The 26351-nt window shown below is 40.7% G+C and overlaps 1 protein-coding gene across 2 annotated transcripts in view; it reads right to left on the reverse strand.

The window, feature by feature from the left end:
• BLNK (B cell linker) overlaps positions 1 to 26351 on the reverse strand; it is a 103629-nt gene that overhangs the window by 36533 nt on the left and 40745 nt on the right. The window contains exon 1 of one of the 2 annotated variants that reach the window (XM_075154769.1): positions 13063 to 13295. The exons of the other annotated variant lie outside the window; for it this stretch is intronic. Coding sequence (XP_075010870.1) covers positions 13063 to 13109 — 47 coding nt within the window. The 5' untranslated portion in view covers positions 13110 to 13295. Of the gene's footprint in view, positions 1 to 13062; positions 13296 to 26351 lie in introns of those variants that run through there. 2 annotated transcript variants of the gene reach the window in all.

Here is a 26351-nt window from a genome sequence, read left to right on the forward strand (position 1 = left end):
GTAAATGCGTATATTATGGCTTAGAGCAGTCGGCATGAATGGCTCCTCAGTGGCCATGGCCTCCCCCTGCTCCTAGGGACAGAGAGGGATCTCCTGTGTGCATGAACAGCACGGTTCACCGGCTTGTGCACAGCGAATCCAGTACTTTGGACCTTCAGCACACACTCTGCTTGTCGGTATTCTAGCTGTACAGCTGCCTACGCCACGTGGCGAGGGACAGCCCGTAGCAAGTGACACCCCTCTGCTGTAAGAATATATTACGTGGTCTCCGGAGTGGGAAGACTGGGCACAGTTGCTTCAGCGCATCTGGCTGTGAGCACAGATGTGTGCGCTCACAGTTGGGAGTAGTGCTGATAATGTTTTTGGAAACAGGGCTGACTGCAGTGTCAGTAGGGAGTGGTGGCAAAACAAAAACCAGTTAAATGAATCACAGGAAGTTTTCTCTATTACAAGCATACTTGTTTGTTTATCTGGAGGACTAGAATTATACCTCCTTAAATTTCTAGTGCTTACAGGACTGTCTGAATTATCTGTTCTGTCTCTTGAAAAATCCCTATCTGCGCTCTGGGACCAGTTTCATTAGTTAAAAAAGGGCAGAATTTTGAACAAGATATATTCAGACAGAAGGTCTGCAAGGGAAGCTTTGTAAGCAATATTGACACATTCCGTATTAAGTGACCTGCATATTCCTTCTCCTCCTCCTAACATCAGTTAGATCTTTAACTGATAAAGTTGAACTGGTTTCAAAATAATAATAATTTAAAAAAATCATTACGCTGTAAATCAGTCAGTTTGCACTCCAGTTTCAGTTCTTATACCTGTTTGGGTACATCTGTTTCTCACCGACAGAGCACCCTGTAGTTCTGTGTCTAGAAAGTCCCATTTTCTTAAGATCATTAAAGTAAGACTGTAGGTAGGTGTAGCCCTCATTTTTGTCTTGAGAAAGGCAGCATAACAGATCATGTAAAAACAAAAAGCAGTTATTTCTTGTTTTTCAGGCAAATTCAAATGCTTAGCATTGGAAACCTAGAATGGGATTTAGTAAATACAAATTTAGACTTAAAACAGAAACATCCCCCAAAAAACCCATCTGCTTCAGCTATAAAGTTTTACAGAAAAGAACCACAAAAAAGAAAACAAAGTGAGGAAGAGTATAATGGGATTTGGAGAATAAAAGCTAAGTTATTAGAAGATGAAAAACAAAGTTAAAGAGCAGAAAAATAGAAATTACTACATCTACCTCTGTTACTTAAAAAACCACATTAAACCGTGAAACTAAAGAAGGAACAGCGTGCCCAGCCCCCTCCTTTACTGCTTCTCACAGCACGATTATTCCACCACCTTCTCCCCAGCTGGTCTTTATTTTGTGTTTCTATTAGCTTTTAGTTTTATAAACAGGTGTGCAGGTGACCAAATTAAGAAAGAAAGTTATTGTTTCTGGGCAAAGGGGAAGACTCCTACTTGCTGGGGGACAGGGGGAAACCTGCTCATCTAGCAGGGGATTTGTAAAAGTACCACTTAAGATTCTGAAAAGCTTGAAGCTCTTATCTTGGACTATCTTCTCAAACTAAATTAACAAACGAGAAGTACTGCCCTTCTTGCAGTAGGCTTCCATTAACGCAGTGCTTCTGACACAGTCTTTGTGGAAGAACATGGATCTCAGTGAACTGGGTAAGTGTCTTCATAAGCTGTAATTTTGTATTACTTGCCAGTTTTGTGCATCTAAAACAACCCAATTAATTATATACAACAACTCCCCCCACCTTCCACTGCCCTTCTAATTGCTCAGTAGAAAGCAAAAGGAAATTCCCAAATACAGAAAGCACCTAATTCCTCTTGTTAGGCCTCCTTCAGGTGCTTCAGATCTCCACATGCATGCATCCTTAAATCATAGGGATGCTACCTGGAACAGTGAGAGTGGAATTCCCTTGCAAGGAAATGCAGGCTGGCATCAGCTGGCTGGGTTGGAGCTGGTGTTTTCTATGGCTGTTACGTGTGTATAATGCATAAAGACATACTTGAATTCTTGAGGTGCAATCAGATAAACTGCTTCAGTTGCTGCTGGTCTAGGATAGGGGGTTACTGCCCCTCATCCATTCTGGGGGCTTATCCCAGCCCACCCCCCGGCAATGCTTTTCATGATGTGAGAGGAAGAAGTTTGGAGCTGGAGGTGGTAACCTGGTAACCTGTGACAGCAAACCATCAGTTCAAGGCATCGAGCCTTTGATCTTTATCTGTAAAGCTATCTCAAAGCTGTGAAGAAAAGTTGAAAGAGGCTTGCTTATGGGGAGAAGTCAATTACAGACACCTATCTGAGAGGAAGAAGAAACAGCGAATTGTCTTCTGCGGTGTTCATGAGATGCACAAGAGGAAAGGACTATGAATAGTTTAGTTTCGTCAAGAGTGTTGATTTTTTTTTTTTAAAAGTCTGAATAACATCCTATTATGCTCACTTTTCAGTCATCCACTATTTTGTCTAAAGGCAACACCCATAATTAGAGCAGGTGTGTGTTTACATGGTACACACAGAAGCACAGAAAGGCTAAATATTGATTATACTTTTTGTCTTCATATGCCCTCTACATAATCTTCACAAAGAGGCTGTCAATCTCTCTTGTACTACTAAGTACTAACATAGACTGAGTAAGTGAAAATACATAGCATGTAAAGGCATAATATATCTTTGACACAAATCTGTCCTAACGTGAAATTAAATAGTATAATTACTTTGAGGTGACTGGCAATTCTGTGCATTGAAAGAGCCTATGCAGATTTATTGGTGGGGCTGAGACAACTGAAGCCCTGTCAATGACACCAACTACTTGGTGCGACTGCTTCCTCATTTTAGAGGAGGGCTGAGGCTTGTTCTCAGTATGTATGGACAGTATATTAATACCAAAGATTTCATATGTTTACATTGTACAGTATTTTTTGCATTACTTTTTTCTTTTATTTAGCAGAGAAGAGTAGTAGACCTGGTTCCTTTCTTTACTGCTTGTGGGGGCTTCACAGATGTTTTTGAGTATCAGAAAGCAGTGATGGCCAGGCACTTTTTAGTATAGCTTTTTAAATATAGATACTTAATAAAAGCTGAAGGCATTCAGGTTTGGACCCCTCTTCCCTCTTATCCAGCTTGCTCTCCCCTTTCTCCCAACCGAATAACAGTGATACTGTAAGTAGTACAGAGAATAATTAGCTGTCATGATATGCTAAGTAAGTATTGCACATCACTTCTTGACACAAAAAGTTAAAAGATGTTTTCTGTTCTGTAACTGACCTGCTCTGTTCTGAGTCTTTTTGGTTAACTGATCCCTTTTATGCACCAGCTGTCAGGATGTGAGCTGATGCATTAAAAACCAAAAACCCATACAGAAGCTACATTCACAAGGCTTACTCAATTTTTCTCAAAGGTTTGCAAGCAGCAGAAGGAAACTAAATGCATTAGGTTACTCTAAAATACTGTGCCACTTAAAACTAACTGACCGCTGTACCTCCCTGAAGGACTAGTACCCTACAGCCTGGTAGGTGAAGGACAGCAAGGACAGAAATTTAAGAGAGTAAAGTGGTTTTTATATTTCACCAAAAAGAGGAAACACAAAGTTATTGCAGGGAAGCGAATAAAGACAGGACTTGGTATGGACCCAGAGAATTATCAGCTGTCAGTGGTAACATTACTTTTAGTCACAATTCTACAAGCATTTTTGAAAGGTGAGAGAAAATTTCTGTCATTCCTGCAGGCACGTAGATTGAGTGTGTTACAGTCACATGAAGGACATGACAGTAAATGAAAAAGTAAGAAAACAGAGTGAATTGAACACAGAAAGCTGAAGGCTTAATTTTGATGTGGTGTTCCAACAGAGCAAGTTCTTCTGTTTTTCCTCCTCTTTTACCTCTTCCACAAATTTCAAATCTGCCATTTTAGTTCTGGTCACCTTTTGAAGGACATCGAAAAAGTCTATGGCTAACTATGTAATGGGCTTGACCAAGATGTAGCCAGATATTTAAGCACACGTCTAACTTCAACTACTTTAAAGTTAGGTAAGTACTTAAATTTTGTGTTAACGTCTTGCTAACGTGGGCACATAAGCACTGACATGAGATGAATAAATTTACTTCATGATCTGAATGCAGTATTCATCAGTGTCTGTGTTATTTAAGATTGCTACTAAAATACATTTCTAATGCAGTGAAAACTTTGTGAGCTCAATAGTTTGAAGGCAAGGTGCCATGTGCACTAGAGAAAAGGGAAGCTTTTCTAAACAGCTTCTTAACTCTTCTCCTTAAACCAAAAGTGCATTTATATGCATAATGGTCTGCATTTGCTCTACCAAATAGTGCTCTGACAGCCAAATAAAACAGTGCAGAGCTTCTAGATATGGCATTAAACTTTAAACACCCCCATTAGCCTACTCCTAGAGACAAAATAACCCCAGATATCTTTATGCTGCCCAATACTCACAAGTCACTAAGGTTGGTTCCAAGGCAGTAGCTTTTATGTATATAGGTTCTAGATACACTGAGTAGATGTAAGAAGTTAAGAGAATCACTGATTTTAGGATTTTTATAAATTTGCATTGCTTTTTGTAGAGCCAAAATTTGTCTTAAAAAAGTATTGCATTATTGGTTCTGTTCATACTTGCTCAACATGAATAAGCGTAAAGGAAAAACCCCCATAACTGGACTTTTAGTATGGTTTTTAAACTGTCCTTTATGGCCCAGTACTTCCTTTTCCATTCTCTGACAAGATTTTTCCCTCTCTCAGGCAGTTTCTCTACAGGAATGCCTGTTGGAAGGGGACAGGAACTCTCTCTTGTTCCTCTCTAAAGCCTAACTTTTTTTTGACTTTCAAATTTTTTCTTACCTATTAGCAACTGAAGTATAGCAACAAATTTCGTCTGTGTATTTTTGCTCAAGTCATGTAATGCTTGTAGCAAAAATTGCTGATATTATATTTTATGCCTTTAGCATTAAATTATTATAAATTATTAAACTGAATGCCTTTAGCATTAAATTCCCTTTAGCTGAAGTGATTTTACCACCTGTTTAGAGTCAAAATCATAAGGGTACAGGGAAATGGACATATTTTGACACATCTGATGAAGACTAACAAACCCTGCTGTACTTGGGCTGAAAGTGTTTTTGCTCAATATACAGAAGCTTCATATCCACCATAGATGTGGTGTGGCACTGGCAGGGATCTAATAGAGGTTAACTCATGGATCTGTCAGTTTTGTTTATTTTGTATCAAAGTCTATCAAGTTTTGTTAGAACTTTGGAGAAGTATTTTGGTCCCTAGCATTATACGGTCACTTTAATGGAGCCCATGTGGGCTGCCATTGAAAGGGGAAATTCTGCTCTTCTTTGCCCTCGGTGCTTACCCAGCTGTGATGAATCACGGAACTTCCAGATGGGAAACTAACTTCTTTTTTCTTTTGCCAATTTAGATATCAGCAGGATCAGATCCAGCTTCATCACATGGTCATGGGAACTCTAGTGACAGTGTGAGGGCGGAGACGAGTGGCAGGGCGAGCAGGGGCGTTGGGAGGGGGGGAAGAATGGGACCTACTCTTTTGCCAGCAACTCAAACTTTTGCTAAGTTAAACTGGCCATGTAACTACAGCTTCAGTAGCACTTAGCTGCCTCTGTGCTTCTTGCAGAGATGCCTATAGTGTCTGTATTTTAAAACATGAAGGAATCATTTAGCCATATAGCCACTTGTATTAATAGCCTACTTCACCTAGTTGCCCCTGCATTAAGCTTGAAAAATATATACTCATGTTTTTCATATTATTGCCTCAGGATGCATTATTTTATTTCTTTCTAAAGTATTTACTGTGTAGTATATAATTTATGTTGAGGTCATAAACCTGTAGCATTGCATATCTGGCTTTGCTTACGTCTGGAAAATGAACTTGTCCAAAATGTATATACTAACAGATTAGGAATAAAGACACTAATAGAATTTCCAAGCTTCTTTTACTCCTCAGTCATTTACTATGGCCATCACAAAAAAAAAAACCAAACTTATTTACACAGTATGTAAAGTCCTCCACAGTCTACCAAAAATCTAAGATGGTTCCCTAGAGTCAAATGAGAAAATATTGTCACTTTCAGCCATTCTTTTCCATCAGTTTTCCAATTCTCTTGTCTGCTGAGTGCATAAAATCAGTGATATTTGCTTTCTAAAAGAGATAATTGCTTATCTATCATATTGTAACATCCTTTAGGGTATTCAGACTATAAAAGATATTATACAAACTAAAATCAGTCCTCTAATGCAGCAATCATTTTAAAAACCACATAAAATGTATAAGAAAAAAACTATGTAGTGAGCAGATACGTTCTTTCTTTTCTAATGATCAGGGACTTATAAATCATCTGCAAAAGATGATTTAGCCATCTGAAGATGGCTAAAAATTACTTTTATCCGATTCCTGCAGTCAAATTCTACTTATGAAAGAAGTAGTTTTGAGGTATTTCCATTAAATACATCAAATAGAGCGGGTCACAAGTTTCCCTCATTGCAGTCTGCATACAGTAATGTGTTAGAGTGGAAGCACAGTTTAATCCTGAACTATATGGGTCCAACAAACTAAAAGGAAACATTTTTTAAATGTCAAAAATTTCAGTTAACGTAACATCGTTAACATTAAGTAAAATGATCTCAACTCTACAAGTTGTCATTTTTTCAGTTTCTGTTCTGCATATAATTGAAATCTTATTTTTCCCTCTAGATTTGGTCACAATGCTGGAACTGCCTGCAGTGTTGAAATTCAAGATTTCACTCATCCTATAAACAGAAAGCAAAAACAATGGAATTCTTAGGATATTTAAAAATGTTTCAATTATACCTTGTCTGGCCTGTTACAACCCTGAATATGGTTTGTCAGGATTTTTGATCAGGTTAAATGGTTTTCCAAAACTAAATTCACCAAAAGCAGAACTAAAACTTGATTCCATTAGTCTTGATTAACTTTTTCGCTGTTGACTTACAAGAGCTTTTCTTCCCAAGACTATCAGACAGCTCTCAGACAGATAATCAAATAGCAGAGGCATTTTCCAAGGTGAGAAAGGAAGCTACTAAAACCAACACTTATTTTCAAATAAAGAGCTATTTATAGCAATTTCTACCAATGTGGGAACTCTTTTTCCCCCTCTTGATAATCTAATGTTTTTTTTCCATATGCTGACACAAGCCATAACAGCGCAGAGGGCTTTTTGCAACGTCATGATTGTCATATTTGCCTTCCAAAAGAAAAGCATCTATCACATTATAATGTAGTGTGCGGTATGTAGGTTTTGAATGATTCTGTTAAACATAAAACCGTTTTGTTCTGGGATCAACATATCACTGGGTACCTGCAATGTCATATTATGATTTAATATCTAGCACTCTGCACAGCTGGATGGGGTATAGTTTTAAACTAACAGTGAAAAATAGTTATGCCAAGTTTGCTAGAATGTTTTATTTTTTCCATGGCCAAGAAAATTAAATTTATTGGGTTATTTGGTTGGCTATTGGTCATTTATTATTTGACGTTAAAAAAAAAAAACCCGCTAGCCTTTAGATCCAATCTATATTAGCTGAATGGCTTTTGCTGAATAGCTGACAGTCACAGGCCTAACATGATGCCATTTGTGACTGCTATAGTTGGCAAATGCTCCTACTGTGGACAGTTATTTTGGCAAAACTACAATGTCACTAGAAGACCTAATTTTATTTGGAAGAGTGTGCATATGAGGCAGTGGTGGAATAAGATATGCCAGTAATCGAACAATTTTGCCAGCACAAGTAGAATGAAACTATAGGTACTATATAAGCATAGCTGATCTTGTGAACAGACTATACTCTTACACTGCAGCCTACATACAGAGGTTAAACCAGGGCTCTTCACCGTTGTTTCAATAATACACCACATAATTTCGTCCACATTGCCATATTTTCATTTAAAACATAGGTAGATCACACTCACATTTAAACACACTTTTCTATAAACAGCATCTTAGGCAGGAAATTCTGTATGAGAATAATTTACTATGTGGCAATTTAGGTTTAAAAAAAAAAAAAAAAGTAGTGTTTTTTGGGGGTTTTGGTTTGGTTTGGTTTTTTTTGATGAAGAGGGCAGCTTGGAGATCGGTCCAGGCAGGACGATATAGTTGGAATGAAGGATGATAAGTGAGAAACTTTGAAGGGTTTGTTATTACGAAATGCTTGTGTGGAGAGAAGGGAAGAAAGGAGGACAAATATAGATGGGGTGGAGGCTATGCTATGCCAAAGCAAGGGCAGAGGGAGAAGCAACAGGAGGATTCGACGGCAGAAGTTACACTGGGGGTGAAAGAAGGGATTTTTACAGCGGTATTTGGGGAAGTTTGCATTTCGTATCTCATTCCATTCCAAAGTCCAGAGGTGAGAGAGATTCATGAACTGTTTAAGCTGACAGAAAGCTAGAGGAAATAGAGATTATACAACTTTATCATTTAATTACAATCCCATTCTTTGTATGGCAAACTGGACCTAACAATCCTACAGAAGGAACTTTTGTTTGTACTCATCAGCACGGCAAACATAGCAGGTGACCTCCTTTTCCCCCCCACTTCCTGTAAAATTTCAACTTTAAAGACTGCATACCATTGCACTGTGATTTCATGTGACCTTACGTTCAGCCTACATTTTGTTGGGCTGAAATGTGGGTGCGCCACAAAAGCTGCTGTCATGACAAAGCGTTACTGCACAGTGGAAAGTTGTCAGGAGAAGCTGGAAGCTGAGACAGAAGGCTGCTGGAGGTGGCAATGGGTGGTGTCCCAGAAGACCTTGATGGTTGTTATGTCCTTAGGTCCTGAGGGTAGAGACAGATTAGACTTTTGCTAGAAAGAGAAGAACAGAGCAGGTAGAAGAGCAGAAGCGAGGGGCCCATGACTTGTGAAGAAGAGATAGCAATGAGCAACTAGAAGGGGCTGGTCTGGAAAAGTCTCCTATGTGGAACAGTTCTGATTTGGGCCTTTAGACCAGTGAGCAGTGTATAAGTAACTGGGCATTTGCATAGCCTGTCCTCCAAAGTCTATTTAACTAAAAAGGGGAAAAGATGTTAAAGTTGGATGTGGACTTTGGTGCCCAGTTCTGTCATGGGGAGCATTCTCTAGCTTACTTTGAAACTGCAGTTTCTTTCCTGCTTGAGTTTATTTTTGTTCTTTTGTCTTGTTCAAGTCCATTGACGCAATAAACTATGTTAAAATTTGACTTGAAAAAACCGATAAAGTTTCTAAGTCTGTTTGCTACAATTAACTATTAACAGGAATTAGTAGAACTACTGTAATAAAATATTTTCTTACAGTGCAAAACTAATGTTCAGATATTCCCCATTCATTTTCTCAAAAAGTAAGTATTCCCTATGATAAAACATCTTATACATAAAAGGTATCAGTTTACAGTTAACTATCGTTTCACTCCTAAATGCTTATACACTTTCAAGAGGAAACAGCACCAGAAAATCCTCTGGTAAAGAAAAGACCTAGTAGTTACAGTCAAGCTATCGCTATCAGTAGAAAGTTAGTGAAGACCATAAGTACGTTCAAATTTGATAGACAACTAACAGACATTCAGGCCTTAAGGAAACCTCTTGATTTTAACAGAAAATTAAAATTAAAATTTTAATTTCAGGCCTCTTGATTTTAATAGAATTAGGACTTAAACCCTCCTGTTTAGCAAGGGATGTTAAAACAAAATATTGCAAATAAACTGATAGACTTGTCTAACTTGAGAAAAAAAGTCAGTTGATTTTTTTCACTTGCTTTTCATTTGGGAGTTATGGTTGGAGATAGTGATTTTAAGGGTTTTTTTTGGGGAAGAACTGCTGCAAATTAAGGAAGTCATCTGAAATGAACATGAAACTGCACTCTTGGAAAAGTCTGTTTGCAATCTGGAAGTTGTTGGCTGCACGACCTTAGGCAAGTGAAAGCATGTGGTACGCTTCTGGTTCATGCCATGGTTTGCCCCTCATGGCAGTGGTAATGGTGATGATGCCTTTGAAAAGGACTTTGTGATATACAGCTAAAGACAGAATGAGCAGAGGGTCATTATTAAGGTTTGTGGTCATAACAAAAAAATGCAGCAAGTCTGAAGAGATGCTATAAGAGAGTCATATATAGTAGCTAGAAATTATTTAAAGACCAGGAATCATAGACTCATAGTCTAAGGAAGTTGAACCACAAAAGAATCTGCAAGTTTAGTGCTATATCTTTTGAGTGGCTAACTTCCTGTTACTTTTGCAGCCTACCATCCCTGATTATGAATGCATCTATTTATGTATACATTTGCAGCATATATTTTTTTTCTGAAGTTCAGGCTGAAATCAAGGCACACTAGAGCCTGCCCTGGCAACGTGGCTATCGCTCATGTATTCACTCCACACTTTAGAAAACCATTCAAAGTACCAAATTATTTGTATGCACCACAAATTAATTTATCTCATGATAAATAACCAAGCCTTGGAATTCATTTTTCCTGACTATATGGAAGCAATTAGAACACACGATGTACTCTGCCGGAATACTTGTATAGTATTGTGCATGCCTTATAACAAACACTATATAAAAATAATACTGGAATTCCATGAAGTTCCAGCATTCCTATCCAACTGATATTAGAGTTGAGTGACTTAACTGCAAACAAAGTCCATACCACAACATGGTAGTTAAAGAGGCACATAAGAATACTTATAGTTTTTATTGTTGCAATAAACAAACAAATGGAATATGTTAAGAATTCAGATCTGACACATAAGACTTGCTAATGCAACAAAAAGCTAGGTCTTGTAGGCTCAAATATACCCATGGAGAATAGCTGAGCTTAGCAAAACCACATAATATCTAGTTTTTCAGGTCTACATTTAAAAAATCAAAAGCGCTACTCTCAGACACTGACTCAACAGCAGTGCTACTTAAAATTTCTGCTTTGTAGCAGCAAAAATTAAAGAAAGCTGTCTTTAGAAAAATGTGAACTATAATTACACCAACTGAAACTATGTTTGGTAGGAATATTTCTTGGCATTGCATCTTGGTATATGGAGGAAGGTAGGTTTTTAATGTAACCATTTCATTCATGTAACATTCAGTACAAACTGTGAACCACTTATGTGTCTTCCATGCAGATAGGAGGCTACATTAGGAAGTCAACTGCACTGTCAAGTCACATAGTGCAAGGGGGTATTTGCTGTTTCAAAGAAGGAAGAAAAGGCTGCTGCCATCTTACACTGATCTCTTCCTATATTTGCACACCTCTCCTAAATTTATACTATGAATGTGTACACATGGAAAGATCTGCCTTGAGTTTTTAAAATCCTGATACTGTAGTAAGACAATGTAGCCAAATACCCAGGTTTCTGTCTAAGGAGGTATTTCGACTCATGCTCAAATCAAAGCATGCATGCACTTCCACTGCGTGTAGTGAGAATGCTCACACATTTGAGAAAAGTGTGCTCCCACGTTCCTTGCACAACTAGGGTGAACTGGCCATGAGGAGGAGCTTTTAATACTTCAAGATAATACAGGAAAGCAGAGCTACCTCCTCCTCTTCCTTATTTTACAACAATATTAAAACTTCGGACAAGATGAAGAGTGTCAGCCAGTGTAAAGATGCAGCAGGGCCGTGATGGCTGCCTTTCTGGTTTAAGGCTTTTGAATCCGTTCACAAACAGTTGTGGACCATTATAACCCTCACATGTAGACCGCCTCAGTATACTTGAAAGTAATCCTGCTTTAATTGTTTGCAAATATGCAGAAGATGCATCCCAGCTACAATTTTATCACAGCAGTGTGTTTTATTTCTTTACATACCAATAACTGTCCTGATGGCATCAAGCTTTCCATCGTATCACTCAGCTTATTACCCTGAGATAGCTAGTTCAAACCAACATTGAGCCCTGACACCATTTAGACCATTTTAGACTATTTAAGGTGATAAATTGCAGGCAATGAGGAAATTCACTGTCTTCTTCCCCCTGCCCATTGAGCCTTCTGCAGAGCTCTTGCCTGGGCTGTAGGGTGCAGCCTGATGTAGGATGTAGGATGCAGGCTTTTATTAGGTGTGCCTGGCTGAGGAATATAAGGGTCATTGCAGCTCTTCAGGTACACACACCCCCCTGCCAATATTTCAGCAGTATGAAAAGAGTAGATACCAAGAAATGCCATTCCATCAAACTTAGCTTTACAAGGGATTATTTTGATTTACATGAAGGCTTCTGGAGAGAGGGAGAGAGACTTGAGAATGGTTTATAAATTACTAGCAAGTGCTTAAGTTCGAATTTTTTAGGAGAAAATATTTTTCAGTATTTCTTATTTTTCAGGGAAAGAAAAAGCTTCTATGCTACTTTAATCTGAAACAGGACTTCTTTTAACTATTCAGAAAAAAAAAAAGTCACAATGAAAAAGCCTTGAGGTGCCAACTCCACCAGCACATCAGTCGAGTCACACTAAAAATACTTCAGTAATGGTCAGCTTCTGCTTTTTTTTCTCTCAAACCCTGTATTTAACATTGTTCTCCTTCACTTAGGAACATTTCCCGTTTTCCAGTTCCCTGTATTCCACCAGTTCTTTCGAAGATTAGGAAATATTACAGAACTTAGCTGCAAAGGCCATCTTCATAGGACAGTCTGATTAAACCATTAAGCAATTAATTAATTTTTTCTAATTTGCATAAGGTGCATACATCTTAGTGAGCCAAAGACTATTTTCTTACAGCTTTGAAAACAGACACTTAAAAAATATTCTTTTCACTGCAGATGAAGCAGACACACGTTTTGCTTTGAAATCTGTGTCCGATAATCGCTCCAGACCTGTATTTACCTTCCGCACTTCCCTGTACCGCCCTGGCGACCAGTAATAACTCCGTTTTACTCTAAAACTTCTGCCAACTTCCTTGTGCCTCGGAGTCTCCCGAACCCCCCTAACCCCAGTGCGGAAAGCGGCTCCCTGTCACCCCTCCCCGCCCAGCTCCGCACCCGCAGGAGGCCCCGCGCGGCCCCGCTCCCCACTCGCGGAGGAGACCGAGAGTGGACCAGACCCTACCTGAACTTCTCCCCGGCCGGCACGGTCAGCTTGTTCAGCTTGTCCATGCTCGGCGCTGCGCCGGCGCCCGCCAGGACACGCCGCGCTCGTCCCGACCCGGCACCTGCCGGCGCCGCCGCTTCCTCCTGCCGGGCGCGGCGCGGCTCCCTGCTGGTGCCGTGACTCGGAGCGCTGCCAGTAATGCCCCCACCGGGTTAAATCGCGGCCGCTGCCGTGCCGGGCTGTTGAAGGCTCTCTCCCTCCCGCCCGCAGGCGCTGGCAGAGGAGGGACCCGGCGCTCGGGGCGCCTCGGCCCGGCCCAGCCCGGCCCCGCCGCCCGCCCCCGCCCCGTCCGGCGGCGCGCACAGGTGGTTGCCGAACCTGGAGCCGAGGTGGAGTCTTTGGAAATGGAAACGCGAGGCCTCGCTAATCCGCTCCTCCCTTGAGACCTTTCGGAGTGCCTTAGGGAAGCACTGGCTTGGCCTTGGAGAAAGGTGAGCCAGCAGGTCGGATCCCCTGTGTTACAGCGGGTTGGGTTTAGATAAACTTCAGCGGCAGTGGCAGGGCCGGTAACCCGCTCTCAGCTGCGTGTCCAGCCCCAGGTGACTTTGCAGGCTGCGGGGACCGATGCAGGCGCTTGGCTCCCCTCTCCTGCCCGCTCCTCTGTGCTTCCTGGTAAAGACGTGCCAGGTAGCAACATGCTGCCGTGGGAACTTTTCCCTTCCCAGAGGTTCTCCAGCAAAGCTAGAGAAAACCACCCTGTTATCCCCATCCTTTTGAATATAACTTTAAGGAGAAACAAAGTTTCCTCACCCTGTTTCTTAAACTAAGGCAGGAGCAAACCCTGATCCTTCCAGGGACACGGGGCGAGGCCGTTCCCACCCAAGATGTAGGCAGCCGATCTGTGTTTTGTGGCTTTGATATCTCTGAGCTTGGGATTTTTTTGCTTAGTCTTGGGCTGAACCATTTTTTCGTCTTTAAAGATGAACTTCATAGGCAGCTGGTTGCTTCTGAGGGGCAATGTAAGCAGATATTAATGTTCAGCCTTTATCCTGAAGCGCTGATTAATTTGAATTCTGCACCTTTGGAGGATAACTCTTGTTGCTCTCTTTCTGTATCTTTGGCCTGTCTGCAGCTTAATTTATAAGCTAAAGCTAATAGGCAGGAAACCTACTCGTTCTTTTTTTTTAAAATGTACATCTGCATCATGTTAATATGTTTTGGTAAGTACAATATGTTTTGAGGACACCCAAAGTTATTTCTTGGTGAGATTTTCATTGCCACTTAGGCTAGATTTTCATGTGGATGTATCTCCTCCCCAGATTGTACTGACTATAGTTTTTTCTTGTGAAAATGTAGTGGCAAAACAGACTTTCCTGGTTAGTGCAGATGACTGTGGGGAAACAGCCTGCCACGAGATTTGTGTCTTTGGTAACAATGTTGCTCTGATCTTGGCATGGCTGATGTTTTTGGTCGCTGAGCTTTCAACATGGAAATCACTTGATATTTGCGTAGAGTATTTCTCTAGGGAGGGCCCATAGTGAACAAATTGCCCTTTTTGGGGTATCTTATAAAATTTGTGGGCTTTAAGGAATAACATAATAATGTTCGATGTCATTTACTACACAAAACTTTGGAATTCCACCCTGCATTGTATCTGGTTACGAACTGGACACCTTTGCAGTTTTACTCCCTAAAAGTTATTTTGAAAATGAAATTAATTTTGAATTAGTTAAAATTAACACTCTGGCAATGTGAAGAAGTGGGTATAAATAAATTGCAGTGTTGCTTTACTTTTTGCTTATATAATCTTCCCACTACCTCTAAACATGTATCAGAACAGGGGATTTGCTCAGTAGGCTCATGCAGTGATTTCTCTTGCACAACTGCCTCTTGCCTGACTGTCGCAGAAATCCCAGAGCGTTTCCCTCCGAGATCTTTGGTGGCAGCCTGTCATTTGCACTGCCGTGCTGGTTTCACCTTGTTTCTTCCCGACTCAAGGGTTTACAGGGTTAGTTTTAATAGTTTTAATGCCATGCAGTGCCTGGTGTGGAGGGCTTTCACACCTGTCCTCGCAGCGCTGTCACCTCGCTGCTCCCGGGAAGGGGCCGCTGCTGATGCCTCGTGCTCAGGGCAGTCCCCGTGCCCCCTGCACTCAGGGCTCGGTGACAGTGCGGCTCACACAGGATCTCTCATCCCTGTGATCTGCTGGCCCGTCTGTTTGAGTAGCTGTGCAGTGAAACGGACCAGGGAAGGAGTCTACTACAAACCACCTAGCAAAAAGTCACAAAAAAGGGGGTTTTAACTGCATTGCTTCCTTGATTTGTTTTGGCGCACAGATGTTTGTGAGGGTGCAGCACGGGGTGGGAGGAATAGGGTGTGTGACTGCTTAGACTGGTACTGCTGCCGAGAAGTTACTCCTAAGAAAGTCTCCATTGCACAAAACTTATTAATGAGATTTTGTGGCATCTGCTGTGGGGCCTGTCCACCGGTCATACCTCAGCCTGCTTGCTTCTTCCATGCACACACATCGCCCAATATACAGCCCTGCTTCACTTCAATATCTACAAGCAGTTTGTAGCCAAAAAAACCCAAACCGTTTCCTACTACTCCATCAGGGCTTTTTTTTACCTGTCTGGAAAGCAGTACAGGGAAAGGAGGTAAATGCTTATCCTCACAGCCCTGGCCCTCTGAATGCTTACACAGGGCGTATCTTGCTTCCCTCTATACCCACTCCTACCAAGACACACTGGAACTGCGGATTTTTGCTGGAGAGAAGAGAGTTCTGGCTGGGAATTAGCAGAGGTCACTAGAACCAGGGGATGTGGCCTTGGCTGGCTCTCTTTGCTCATGCAGAAAATGGGCAAAGAATAAATTAGCCCCTTCCTCCCGAAAAAGCACGTACAGGACCCAGTAACCCATAGTTATCTTAAACCCAAGGCATCTGAAAGAGTGGTTTCTCCTGGCCACCTTGGAATACGCTGTTCCTGGGAAACCAATGGAAAGTCAAGTGCAGGCAAAATCCTAAAATTAAGAGAAGGAAGCCGCCCTCCCCCAACTGTCAAACAAAGCCTTTCTAGTTGCAGTGAAATTCTTCCCCTTCCCCATTTTAAATGTGTACGTGCATCAAAACCACCTGGATCTAAACTGTAGCCTCACCAGAAAATGACTACAGCCTGCTTAGCTCTTTCTGGTCTGCCTCCAAATCAGCCTATCTGGCCATCTACCCCCGTGTTGAGAAAGCTTGGTTGGGTGCAACAAGATAGGACAACCACTAGAGAAAAACCTTAAGTAAAGAACATGCTCAAGCCCCTCCAAACAGCCCTAGGCCTCTTCTTTTTGCCCAGCAGGTGGTTTCAGAGTCCAAACTTCTGACCCATATTGGGACTGATCCTGTCTGTGGTCAAGAGGGTTTTTGTATAGCCATATGGAAAAGAGCAAACCACAGTTTGCAGCTGGCGAGGAGGGCCCTGCAGACCTGCACCAGGGATGGGGCAGGTGAGCGGCAGCAGTCCCTCCATCCCTCCAGCATTACTCATCACCCCAAAACGGTGTCTTCAGGGGCCCAGGCTGGAGGGAGGCCAGGGCCTCACTAACCCCCACTCCAGGAAACACCCAGCCTTCCTCTTCAGGAGCCCCGGGAGGGCCTGGAGGTTTGAGCCACGCAACCAACATAATGTCATGCTATTTTTGTAACTGTAACCCCAGCAACTGTCCCTCTTTGACCTAGTATGCTCATTTGGAGAATGCCAAAGAGGAACTGGGATTTGTTTTACCACGTGGCTGGCATCTTGACAATAGTGATGGTTAACACGAAACCCTCCTCCCCAGCCATGAGTGCCGTTCTTGGCAGGGGAGGTTTGTTTCGAGGGATGCCTGTGCCACCTCCATGCTCCCTGGCACATCTGGGACCAATGGGGACGGTGTGGGACGCACGGTCACCGGCTGGCAAGTGCTGCTGCCCGCTGAGACATGGCCTGGCAGCCTGGACCAGCTTGCGCTGCCCAGCCGAGGGACAGGTCCCAGGGGCATGGGGCATAATGGTGTCCCAGGAGAATATATCTTGACGTCTTGGATGAGGCTTTTTGCAGAAGTGTTCCCACAGTACTGGTCTTCTGGAGCATCATCATTCAAGCCCTTTACCTAAATGGTATTTTCTTATCTAATATTTTAAGAACTTGCATTCACACAAACTCTGCCATTTTTGTGATTACGTAGAGAGCCACTAATTTTATTTTCCTGAATATGGCTACAAAAGATACAGGATAAATTCCTGGCTCCATTACTTATAACAGGTAATGCAGGACTTGCCAGTAAATTCCCTTGGCAGGATGGTTCACAGAATATGCAAGCTTTTTTATTTTTATTTTTGATGCTGAAAATGCCATTGAAATTTTGGAAAAGACCTTCTAAATGCTTGGACAGATTTTCTAAATGCCACTAAATGACTGTTGCAACATAATTTCCTCATCACTGCAAGTGTTGTGGCTTAGTCTGGGTTTTGTTCTCTGATCCTCTCCCAATATGACAGTGTAATTCTCCATTTATGCTCATAAATAAAAAGTTTTAAAAAAGCGACTTCTTTATCTTGTATGTTCAGAAACTAAAATTATTTTTTACCCCCTCTGCTGCTTTCTGCTGTTTGTTTCCCGCCGGCTCATTCCTTGTACACGCTGCCTCACTCTGGCGGCGTGTTCTGGCTTCTATTTAAGAGCTGTGAGGTCATCGTGGCATGCTCAAAACCAGACTCGGTGGAACAAACTGTGTCCGAGACTGAGAGTATCCTACCTTCATTTGGTCAAAATTCGCTGTGAATTGCCAGATATTTCCTGTTTACTCAGGGCTCCAGTTTTCCATACCCTATTGTTAAGATCATTTATGGTTTTCCTTTGGTTCTCTGAGGAGATAGAAAACTCCTGTAGCACAGAAACAAGGGATCGGAAGACTTGTCTGAAGCATTTTAGTCCTTGGTAAGTGGTGTTCCTAGATCAGAACAAGCATCTTCATACAGAGCCAATCGTTGTAGAGAAACCATTAGGCAAAATCCAGAGTTTGACTGCTATCACTGACAGGACTGATGGTTTTTCTTGGCTGAAGGTTTCTCTCTGACTTCTTTGATGACTGCTTTTTCCGATTTCCACTGAAATCAACGCTCCCTAGTTTAATACCTTCCAGTACATGGTTTGTATGATGATTTGGGGTTTGTCAGGGATTCCTGCTGAAGCTACTAATAACACTAATATTCATATTATGATGTTAAATATTATATAAAATATCAGCTGTACATATCTTCCTTTTAAATTCATAAGCTTTGATGCTAACACCTTTTTATGGAGACCATTCGTGCCATTGTCTTAATGCGGATTGCAGATTATGACTATGTTGAGTCTAGGGAACCTAGGGGCCTGTTTGAGTTCCTGATCTGGGTTGGCAGCCGAAGCCACATCCTGGGTGCATAGCGGGGTGAGGCTCGGTGACACAACAGCATCTGCCCATAGCCTCCTCTGCAGGACAAGAAACCCCAGGAATCTGTCCCAGGCAGGAGCTGTGGCACACAGGAGAGATGGGCAACAAAGCTGCAGGAAAGAGTGTGAAAAGTCCAAGCCAGGGAATAGGTACAGCCTTGGCCCTCAGTTGCCATTTCTGAACTTCTAGGATTTCACATAGTTAAAATAAAAAGCAAAGAATTGTAAACTGTATCATGTAGCATAAAAATTTAGCAATGAGAAGGTGAATAAAAAGAACTGCAAATAGATTAGTTTAAAACATCAATTTATAGTAAATCTTTTTAATGTTTATTTTTATTTTTAATGCTTTGAGGAGACAGTGCTGCATCAAAGGATCTCAATGAACTATGCATGACTATTTCAAGAGGAAGTTATTTTTTACAGATTGCATTAATGCTCATAGATACAGTCTAGTGCCTTCAATGTATATAAAACAGCTGAGAAACCTGATTTGAAGTAAGCAATTGGTTTGATAACCAGGTTTCAATTTTATTCATAACATAGCCATATAAGACTTACTTTTCTCTCAGTCATGCTAAAAAATCTATTTCTTAACCCCTTCTCAATTAGCAAAATTTTGTCTCCAATATTAATAGAGAACATAGTGCCAAAATTTTTTGTTAGAAGTACTCAGGAGTCAAGGATGCAACTGTTCTTTATAGGAAAGAATTCTTCAAATGGTTTTCATGTACAACCTGTCTTGCCAAGTAGCTAGTGTGTTTTTTCATTTTGACTTCCCCACTTCTGGGGAATGTGGGGAATCACAAGATGTTGCACATTTTACTCTTTAAAGACAGCTTTGTGAGCTTTTGCTTGGTTTTTCCTTCAGGAAGTCCTGACAAAAGAGCAGCAATGTAAGCGCTCCTGAGCAATATGTAAAATGATTGAAAATTCACTTCAAAATATCTGTCTGATTTTACTGTCTTGAGTTCATAGTCTTTCACCTAGCTCAGAGGTACTTTTCCCTACCTATATCTACATGGTGTCTTAAATCTCCCTCAGACTCTGATAATTGCTTCAAAGAGAGTATTTATTCATACGTAAAGGTCTCTATTTAAAATTTGAGTCTATTGCTTGAGCTCTGACTTTGTGCTACTGCTGGCGTAGCACTAAAGGTGAGAGCTCCAACCATGGGAGCAGTGTAATGTGAATGTCAACTTAGCCAGTCAGTAGCAGGAATTTGACTTGATCAGTCTGTGTTCACATGAAAGTCAGTGAATGATTGCTACTGTTCTGTTTTTCAACGCTGTGGAAGTTTAGGGAAAATAGCCCAAATTGATACCACCTACTTTCGAATTGGAAAACAGTCCAAATTCATACCACCTGAATCTGAACTGGAATCTGTAGCCATGATGCAGGTTTTAATTTTTCCTAAAGGCCTGCTATTTTAAAGTATTTTGTATATATTTGATCTCTTCTACTTTCAGAATATCCATAGGAAGACGTGCCAGCAATACGCTGGGGATGAAGAGCGGAGGGGGAACGGAGGGTTAGCAGTAGACTGTCACATGCTGCCCGGCAGGGTTTTGTGCTTGATCATATGGGTCTGAATGCAAATCTGTGGGACTTGGTACCAGGCCAAAAGAGCACTCAAACTCTATTGTTTAAAACTATGCCAATTTAGACATGGTTTTGTTTCCCCTCGATTTCTATTTTAGTTGATAGACTGCCCACTTACCTTACGTTCAGTGTCCCATAGCTGGTATTTGGAAACCATGAGTTTATGGAACATGATTTCTCGTGACATTCTCTGTATTTACTACTTACTGATCGCTATAAACAGGTGAAATACTTCTGCTTCATGTTTAAAATAATACCTCTCTCTTTTTTTGCAAGCATTGCTTTCAGACTCTCATTAACTAGCCTATTTGAATGGATTTTTTCCATTTCAGGATGCATATAAGCTATTTTAAACTAGAAAACACTACTTGTACAGGAAAAGTTACATGTGGGCATTTAGTTGTGTCTTAGCAGATGAGAGGAAGGTACTTTTCTGTCCCAAGTATTTTTAAATAACACTAATTTTCACAAGTTTCAGTCTCCTCACTGTGGGTCAAATGGCTCAATGCCACACTTAATTTTGGAAGACTCCTAGCAACTGCACTAGAAATCTTAAAGCTTTAATCTGTTATCACTTTGGATAGTAAATGGCATATTCAAAGTTGTTCATATAGTAACAGTAGTAGGAGATACATTTGAAAATGCAGCTCTGAATTTAATTGAACGGATTTGGGTTTGTCTTTAGGCTCACTGGAGGAAACGGGCTGTAAGTGTAGGCATGTACTGTAGGGTAGGCAAAGATGTGAAAACAGTAAATTTAGTAGGATTTTCTCATGAAGGGGCTTCTGAGCAAACTCATTTTAGCACCTGTGGAGAAAATGTGTTTTATTTCTCTGGGGACAAACCCACCGTGTAAAAAGCTGCACTTCTGCTTTTCAGTTTTACTGTCATCTGTTCCACATGCACACAGAAACACAAAATTTGCTCCTTCAGACAGACTAATTATTTAATGTTAAACTGAAAGCGTTGGAGGTCAGATTGCCTTGGAGGCAGTGACCTGTGTTGGAGACAACCGACAGCTACAGTGACTCTGAAAAATAGTGCTGCTGCTTGGTCTGCAAATCTTATCCCCTTCCAGCAGTCAAGAGTGACTGTAACAGAGATACTCGTACCCGGCCAGATTTAACCTAGCTCTGATCCTAACCACAGAAGCGAGGGCGTAGGGGCACGGGCTTCTCTGCAGGCTGGCAAGCCACTCTTACTTCTGACTTTTCTCCGGAGCTTGTATACCCTGCTCCCCTTCCTCCTCATCTCTTGCTGCAACTGGATTAAATCTTGGACAAGTTTGCTTCCCTGCCCGTCCTCCTGTTTGGGTGTGGATTTACCCTGGAGGGTACCCAAGAGGCTCTAGTGGGAGCGCTTAGCAGAGTGGGTTATTTGGCCCTGGCACTGAGAATGAGACTTGCACGGGGCAGAGGAGGATGAGGGAGGAGAAGCGTTTTGTGTCCTTCCTTTCTGCGCGTGCCTGTTGAGCATCAGTCAGAATTCAGGCATGGATAGTGAATGGTCTAAATATGTTTGTGTCCCTGCTGACAAAATCGCTGTGTATACTCACACAGACAAAAGGTTGCATAAAGTATTCAAATTTCAAAATGAAAGGGATGTCTTAAAATGAGGTTATTTTTGTATAGCGCTGATACTGTTTACACATATCATGATGCCTTCAGTACCTGGAAAATGCTGAAAAACCAATAGTTTTTAAACCAGTTCTTTCCTGCACTGGCCTGTAATACATACAGCCAAGGAAAATGGTTGGTGCATCTTTTCTCTGTCACGATTTGGTAATCTGCACTGCTTCACTGACCATAATAATTGCTGCCTGAGCATTTTCCTGTTCCTGCTTAGGAACAGGAAAAATGCTTTTGTCTATAGTCTTTTCTGTTTTCATATGCTTCCATCTTCTTAAGACAGCTCTCTTCTGTTTCTTAGATATCTGGAATTGCCTAACACTATGTTCTGGAGGCAGAAAATGTCACTGAACAGAAAAAGTCCCAAAAGTCCTTCTCACCCAAAAGTATAGTGGATTTGAAATACCACTGTCAAAAAAAAGTCAGTGAAGTGATCAAGGGGATGGGGGACTTTCTAAAGAAAGAAATTATTATCTTATTAATTAAAAAGGTAGCAAACTACTATTTGAAATAATAACAAGAAAACATTTTATGACCACAGTTGCTATATATCTGTGAAATGAGATAAAGAGTTTCATGGAATACTCTCTTCTGTGGAGAAAAATTGCCCAGACTTGTAACTATAGTCATGAAATTTTTCTGTTGTCTAAGACTGCAAATTTTGTGAATTGTTGCAAGGAGTATGTTTACACAGTTGGTAACTTTGATTGCATTAAGACTATAAAACTGTAGCAGATGAATAGAAGTGCCACACTATATCAGTGTGGGTCATTATTTGGGTTATTATTTTTTATATATCCTGTTTTGAAGCATTTATTGCTGTTGTACAGCATTTAAAAGAGTTATTTCATAAGTTTGTGGTTATAAAAGCCTGCATCTTTCTACCCTCAGAGTATTTTGGGAGAAAAAAATTCTACATTTAGTATCAAATGCTGGGTTTCAGAATAACTGTTTCTACTTTTTATGTCATCTCTTCAGATTTAAAATATAAAGGACATGCGGGGAGAAGTGAAAGGAGAAAGAAAATTTGATAGATGTCTACATGTAAAGAAACGCATCTATGTAAATTTGAATATTCATTGTATTTCAGTAGCACATAGTGGTCTTATTCATAAACAATTATCCCTTTTCATTATATGTTGTTCTAATAGAGAACAAGAAGAAGGTCACTGCATTGAGGAAATTACAATCTAAAATATTTTGGGATTAAAGAAAGTTTCTGACTGGTAGTTTAGAAATAATATACATAGATGATAGTCTTACGAGATTTTTAATTTCTGGACACCAGGGGATTTTACCAACATCTGCAGCGTGGACTTGGGTACTTAAACCTTCTCCGTGTTTTAGAGATCTGCCTGGGGTTATGTTATACAGTTGAAATTGTCCTGTTTGTTATTACCACAATAATGTTGAGTCAGGAATATGTTTATAAACAGACTGATGAGTGAAGACTAGATTGCTATGTACTATTTGAAATTTGAAACTGTTGACAAGGTATAGATTATTTGTATAGCTTTTGCTATAAAATGTTCATATTAGTTAGCAAATAGGAAGGCAATAGAGTCTTCCAGAGAGAAATTATTGGTTTTTAAGGTATCTCTTCCTTAAGGGTTGTGATTTCTTTCACGCTTAAGCCTTCCTCAAGGTCAGTTAACTTTCATCATTCTGTTCACAGGAAAATTTCCTCCGTTATGAAAAAGACTCCTCAAAGTATCATGAGCTTCTAAAGAATTTATAGATTTCTATTATTATTCTTATTCCTGGTAGAACTGATACCACCAACACTCTCCTGAATCAAAGTTCACAGCATAAATTTATTTGTTTCAGCATGGTCCATGGTTTCAGCATTGGGGTGTTATACCAGCTCAGCGAGAGAGTGACGTACTGTTATACGCATGCATACGGAGGCACCCACCCACACCCATTTGCTTGTTCTTATCTTCCTTAGGCATCCAATGCAGGCTAATGTCACAAATGTTGTATGAATTAGACCTTTGATCTGACCCAGGATTGCTTTACTTTAAGTAAGCCAATAGTCGAGAATATTAGAGTAGAAAGAAATGCCATAATAAAGGAGCAAAATTTTGAGCTTGGTATAGGATAAATTCTAAGCCTGCCCAGATATCTGCTGGAGCTATGCCACGGGACTGCATTTCAAAATGTTCTTGGTGCATTGGCTGTGAATGAACAACACTTCAAATCTGTACAGAAAGTGAGGCTTTCCCAGAAACTGGTGTTCCATCCTGTGGATTCTGCAAGGTACATGATAGGTATAGATATATACTGATATGTTGGTTTTGACTTAGGGTGGTTCTGGACCATTTAGATCTTTAATCCTGAAGAACTTGTTCCCGTTATTCATTGTGGTTACAGAGGATCTGATACCATATCCACCTTGATGATGGTAGGGAAGTGTTGCTGGAAAGACATCGTCTGTAAGAGCTCTGGTCTGTGATATGAAATTAGCTATATTTGTTATTTGTCAGTGTTTTCTTAGAGCCACTTTTTTTTTTTTTAAGCTAAAACCCAATAAAGTACCAATGTGATGGAGGTATATCATACATGTTTAGTACTGCTTTTGGTTAACAGCTGAAATTGTTGAAATTTTGGTTTTATCTGTCATTTTTAATAAATCCCTGGAAAGGGATTAGCTAGCTGTAGGACTGTACATGTGAATCATACTTCTGTTTCTTTAAAAAGACAAAATAATGACAGGAAATATTTTACTTTGGATTTTTTTTCAGAGTACATTTAAATCTATCTCTTTGTGGGCTATATGTGGACAAAAACCATCTAGTTATGAATAATTTCTTAAACATTATTTGTACCAGTAATATAAAAGGAATATAGCTGGTAGTTCATGCTGACATTTTAAGCAATACAAACAATCCTTTTACGTCTGTGATCTTGAACTGTAATATCAATTCATTAAAGCAACAGCATGGATATGCCTTATATTTTCATGTATTTCTTCAGAATATTATTGCTTAGAAGAATGAGATAAGGAAGATATATACTAATAAAGGTAATTAATTATATCAGCCAGATCAGGGATTTAGAAAAGTATCCGATTACTTTTATGAAATGTATGGTAAGGCAAATTAACTGAAATGGTAAGATATTTTTAGGTTATTGTCTGTATTCTGAGAGCTTTGTAAAATAATAAAAAGCCATGAAACTGGGCAGTGAGGAACTAAATAGGAGAAATGACAGAGCTGTGGTAGCAGGTGTCTGGGGAAACTGAAGTGCCAGAAATGTGAAGAAGAAACTGAGACTTAATGCTCTGTCAAGGATATCATTGGAGAGTACCTAAAATGTGCAATGACAGTGGGTGGAGGAGAATGGAAAACAGGAAAGCTGTAAAATACATAAAATCTCTTTTTTTCGCCTCAGAACTCTTGACTATTAGGAACAGAAGGAGATTGTCAGACTTTGAAAAATCAGGCACAGCTTGCGGAAGAATAAAATAAAATATTTTTTAAAACAGATCAGGCAATAGTGTTCCATTATAATTTTTAACAGCAATCTCAGCCCAGACCAGGACAGCTTTGGGCAGGGAGACTGAACTGCCTCCCTACTCTGGAGAATGTCCTTTTATCCCTCTGTCCTCCAGAAGGTTTATAAAATAACCTGCAAGAGGTGGTCTGAGTAGTCCTAAACTGTAACATGCTGCAGGGAAGCTGCATATACTGCTGTTAGCGTGGCAAGAGATTGGCCACAGTCTGGCCTGAAAACCCTTCACCTCTTCAAGAATTCAGAGCATATCTGAATTTTACTTCTAAGAATCGTAAGCAAACATCAAGATTGTTAAGCCAAAGTGTGTTTACACTGTGCGGTGGAGCAGGGTGCCAGAGCTGGTGACAACCGAGCAGTCTCTGGAACAAGACGTAGTGGAGCTGCACCTTGAGACAAGGCATTTCAGATCACGTGCAGCATCCAGTAGTGCAGCTTTCCTGCTTCTGGCAGCTGAGCAGCTCCTGTGCTTGGTGCTAGCTCCTCAGTCCCTATGCTGCGCTCACTGCAAGCGTACAGATACTCTGAGGCACTGAAAATTAGAGAAAGCTAGCATGGAGGTTGCCTGTGACTCCTAATTTCATAAATACGTGCATTATGATACGGTCTGTATTTAGGTGGTTACAGATGATCTACCCAGAGAGGCTCTCTGATGCTCTGAATCATGTGTTGACATGTGTTAATACCATCTGTCATGCAGATATGCACAAGTACCGTCATGCCAGTGTCCGTGGTGTTACTAAGGTAATTCTACATTCCTCACATTGGTGTTGCTTTTGGAAAGGGAGTTTATGAGGAAGGTGCTAGTAAAGAGATATTTATTTGCATGCTGAATGCAATTTCTGTGTTTGTTTGGGGCAAATCTTTGAAATATATATTTTTGGCAAATGTATTAATTCTATGGGTTGCCACCTGTAGCTGTGCAGGCTGTTGGGTTTCAAGTCTTGAATTCTGTTGCCCAAAGGGCTGCCGTGGCATTCCTACCAACTGCACTTCATCTTTTGCCAGGCCAGCTGTGCTGAACAGCCTCTCCTGAAGCTGTTCCAAGTGACTGGTTGCTACAGCACCAACCGTCTGGCTTGCAGCTGCAACAAGCCCTCCT

Source organism: Calonectris borealis, chromosome 7 (genome assembly GCF_964195595.1).
Source record: "Calonectris borealis chromosome 7, bCalBor7.hap1.2, whole genome shotgun sequence".
Classification (NCBI taxonomy): domain Eukaryota; kingdom Metazoa; phylum Chordata; class Aves; order Procellariiformes; family Procellariidae; genus Calonectris; species Calonectris borealis.